The following is a 4,007-nucleotide window of genomic DNA, read 5'->3' as shown; positions in this document are numbered from 1 at the left end:
CATGTGGGGAGTCAGCCTAGTGGCAAGGGTCTTGGCGAGCTTGGCCACATCATGGGTAAGACTAATTGGTCGGAAGTCAGAGATTTCCTGGGAGATGTCCTTAGTAATGAGAGCAATATTTACCGAGTTTGCCGAGTTGAGCCATTGCAACTTCACCGTGCGGAGGTTCAAGAAGCTATTAATCACAAGCATGATGCCATCTTTAATAATATCCCAGCAACTCTTGAAGAATAATTTCCCGTAAAGCCATCAGGGCCTGAGCTTTGTCTTGTAGGGATGTACACTAGTCTTATATGCTGGGCAATCTTGCCCATACATCCAAACATGATCAGAAGGAATAATTGTCATGGAGGTGCACACATCAGCAAGCAGTTGCAGTGCCATGACCAACTTGTTCAGACAGGGTAGAAACTTCCATGCCAACCATACACGGTTAGGGGCAAAGAAAAAGATGCTCTCGTAAAGATTATACAAGCCCACATCAGATGAAAATGGGAGCACTTATCTAGCTAATGGTCTTTTACACAGAAACATCATCTATGAGTAGACAAACCTTTTCAACAACTCAAACCTATGCTATGTATAGCCATAGAAGGCCCTTTCCACGTACCAGCTCACACCACGTTCGAAACCAACATCTGAACAGATCACTCCGAGTGACAGGTTTCCTACCTCCACTTCTTTCATGAGTTCCGCCACGCCATCACTTTACACGGGAAACCTTGGAGATCGAGAAGCAGAGATGCAAAAACCTAGACGGCTAACAAGCTAAAAGCCTGCAACAAAGAGAACGAATATGATTAATTGGAGAATGTTTGAAGCTTTACGAAGGTTACTATTAACGTATGAATGTTTTTATTCTATGCATCTGAAACTCGAGAGTAAAGAATTGTGTTAACACTGGAGCTGATCAAAATCCTTGTGTGTCATTTATCTCTTTGTTAGACATCATTTTGTACAACAAACGAAAATGAACAGAATGAAGGTAGCCAGGTAGGCGGTGATGTAGTAAGGTAAGCATAACCATAACTGTAGTACCATAAACAAACAATCAAAGAATTTATTGCACATATAAGTTATTTCAAGGAACAATTGTGCACCATCATTTGTGTTGCTACATGGGCGGACAGACTCGAGGAATTGGGAGCATGGGAACAGGAGTAGCAAAATATTTTTGTTAGCAGATCAAAAGAGAAAAAACACAAATTTAAAGAGGTTGATCATGCTTGGTTAACATAAGGAGGCAAAAGACTCAATCATGATATCCATTTTCTTCCAGAATCTCTTGCAGATGGGATATAAAATCTATCCACAGCAGAATAAACAAGTTGATACATAATGCCAGCGCAGCATTTATTCATGAAGAACGTTGTTTTGTATTTGAAAGAAAATATAGAATTCCTCCATGCTTGTTCACGATAAGATTTTACTCATAAATTACAATGTTGCCTTCGAAAAGTCAAGCTTTGCAGAGGACAAAATCAAGTTGTTTACATCATCTGAGTCACATCATCCTTTTCCCTATCAAAGGTAAGGGCCATTCACAATCTCACATAATGTACACACTAAGCAATGTTTAACTATTTATTTTCTTTGTGCAAATTATTAGCTAAAGAAATAATCAATATCATTTTTTAGACAACCATTTTATTTTGGAACCCCTAAATCCATTTATATTCTAAAAATCAGGAGCAAAACAAGATTTTACATTTGAGATGCATACCACAGAAGAAACTGGTATAAAAACGTGATTTTGTTGAAATTACCTCAATGTCAAATATTTAGCTTCAGGACTTCAGGCAAAATAGCCGACATTAGTAAATTGTACCAAATCAAAATCACAAGAAAGCTTGAAAATTACTACAGTGGCAATACAGGAGAGCAAGCACAAAAGTGAAGGGCTGAAAAATTAAGCATGGAGACACGTTAAATAGTTGTTTGCTAGTTACTGCAGCCCATGGTTCGGTAAGCATCAAAGTGGTACCTAACTGGAAAACTTTTAAGCTTCTGTCGCAACAGAGCAATATGAATACTAAGAATAACAACGAGTGAGATAGCTTATCCTTGTAAGTCCAAAAGGGTTTTCTCAAAACATGAGTGCCGCACAGAAGTGCCTAATTAATACTACCAGGTTTAGCAGTTGATTTCATGACAATGTTTAGAAGAGTGATTTCATAAAGCAAAGGGCCCAAACAAAACAGGAAACACATATAGTCATAATCAACAATTACATATTAAATTAGTACTGGTCTACTGAAAAAAAATCCGAATCCACCAAAAATTTCCAGCACAGATTCATTATCATCCGCTATCCTATATAAAATAATAAAAATCTAACTCCAAAAATATGTGGAACCGGTATTCAGGCAAGCTCTCCAATGGTTAATCTGGTTGAAGCCCCAAAACACACTGGCCACTGAATTAGTGCAGATCGCTAAAGAGCGTCCTACATACTGTACTAGGTCATCAGCCGCCGGTGGGATTTCTCATCCACAGCCCCTCCACTCCACCCACCCTCTCGTCGCCTCCTGAGGTTGCCATGGGCTAAGCCGTGCAGCTGCCAAGGACGGGGACACCAGGGCCTTCCTCTGCCGTGGTTCCGAGGCACAGCCGGGGTGGATCTTCAAGCTGTGTCCTGGTCCGGCGTGTGCACGGTCCGGTGTCGGCCGCACAGCGATGGGGACTCTTCTGCGGTCAATGGCCCACCCCGACGGTGTGGCGTTTCCTGGCGGTGGTGGCACGGCTGCGGCTCCGGCCATGTGCGGATGTCTACTGACGGCGGGGGCATTTCCTTGGGGTGTGGCGGAAGACAGTGGAGATGGATCCGGTAGTCCAGCTGGTATTGGATGCGAGTATGCCGGCGAAAGCTTCTTTTGGCCTCGGCCGCGTCCGTAGGTGTCGTTACCTCATTGGAGGCATTGTGGGGCGATTCTCGGTCCCTATGCGCTCCGGGGGAAACCCTGGATTTGGGCTTTCCAGATCAGAGATGGCGATGTTCCAGCGTCATTACCCCCATAGGGGCATTATCTTTGGAGCCATTCATCAGCTGGAGGGACAAGTGTTTGGCTTCGATGGCTGGGCGCGGGTCTCCACATAATTCTCGTGCGGTTACCAAGGTGGAGCGGCGTGGCATCTACGGTCTCGGCAACGGCGAGTCTGGGCGGCATGGTGCAACCGGATCTCAACACTGGACACCGTTTGATGGGCGTGCGTAGGAGGGTGGCGTTGTCTGGCATCCTGGTGGCATCGACGGCAAAAGGGTCTGGCAAGATCAATGCATTGATCACGCCTGAAGACGGGACAGCGGAAGATGGCGGTGGCGGATTCTAGAGTGCGCACATGTGGTGTGCGCTGAGGGTCTGTTACACCGGTTGGTGCTCCCGGCTAGCCGACGGGCGGTCTGGTGAGGCCACCTTTTTTCATGGTGTGTGTTGGCGAGAGGTAGGGACACATCATTAACCTCTTAGGTAGGGCGACAGGTTTCGCCAGGAAGATTGCTTTGGGTATTCATGTACTTATTTTGTAAGGCTTTGTCAAATAATATAATAAGATGGCTGTGTGCATCGCTTGATGCATCCTCCTTTTCAAAAAGAACATACTGAACTAGATGTCGACACTATGACGATGGTAATTCCAACATTCCAGGCAGCTCGCTAGTAGCCACAATCCTGCAGATATCCCACAAATCACCCCCGTAACTAGGCATTCAGACAGACTCTGTGACGCAGCCAAACAAGCAATCCTTGAAACCACAATCCATCATAACAATTGCAGCCAATGATGAGTAAAAAAGGAGGGATATGAAAGAGCAAGGAAGAAGGGCCTTACACCCATGCAGCCACTGCGGGCCTGCGGCTGCTGTCTGTCTAGTGTTTCTTGCTCCGCGCAGGGTGCTTGGACCCGTCGGTGGCGAGCCTGTAGATCCAGTAGCCCTGCCACAGCACACAAAACACCCAAGTTTAGCCCCAATCCGGCCAGCGCTCACCCGGAGGAGCGTCTCCGGTCAA

At 45.5% G+C, this 4,007-nt stretch overlaps 1 protein-coding gene across 1 annotated transcript in view; it reads right to left on the bottom strand.

Moving 5' to 3' along the window:
* Nucleotides 1-325: 325 nt before the first annotated feature.
* LOC119269138 overlaps nucleotides 326-4,007 on the bottom strand; it is a 4,681-nt gene continuing 999 nt past the window's right edge. The window contains exons 2-3 of the mRNA XM_037550910.1: nucleotides 3,829-3,932; nucleotides 326-776 (exon numbers count right to left, since the gene is read on the bottom strand). Of these exons, the coding sequence (XP_037406807.1) occupies nucleotides 3,867-3,932 (66 nt within the window). The 3' untranslated portion in view covers nucleotides 326-776; nucleotides 3,829-3,866. The remainder of the gene's footprint in view (nucleotides 777-3,828; nucleotides 3,933-4,007) is intronic.

The sequence above is a fragment of the Triticum dicoccoides genome, chromosome 1A (assembly GCF_002162155.2).
Source record: "Triticum dicoccoides isolate Atlit2015 ecotype Zavitan chromosome 1A, WEW_v2.0, whole genome shotgun sequence".
Lineage (NCBI taxonomy): Eukaryota > Viridiplantae > Streptophyta > Magnoliopsida > Poales > Poaceae > Triticum > Triticum dicoccoides.
The sequence above is the reverse complement of the archived record's forward strand: the minus strand, read 5'-3'. Positions and strand labels throughout refer to the sequence as shown.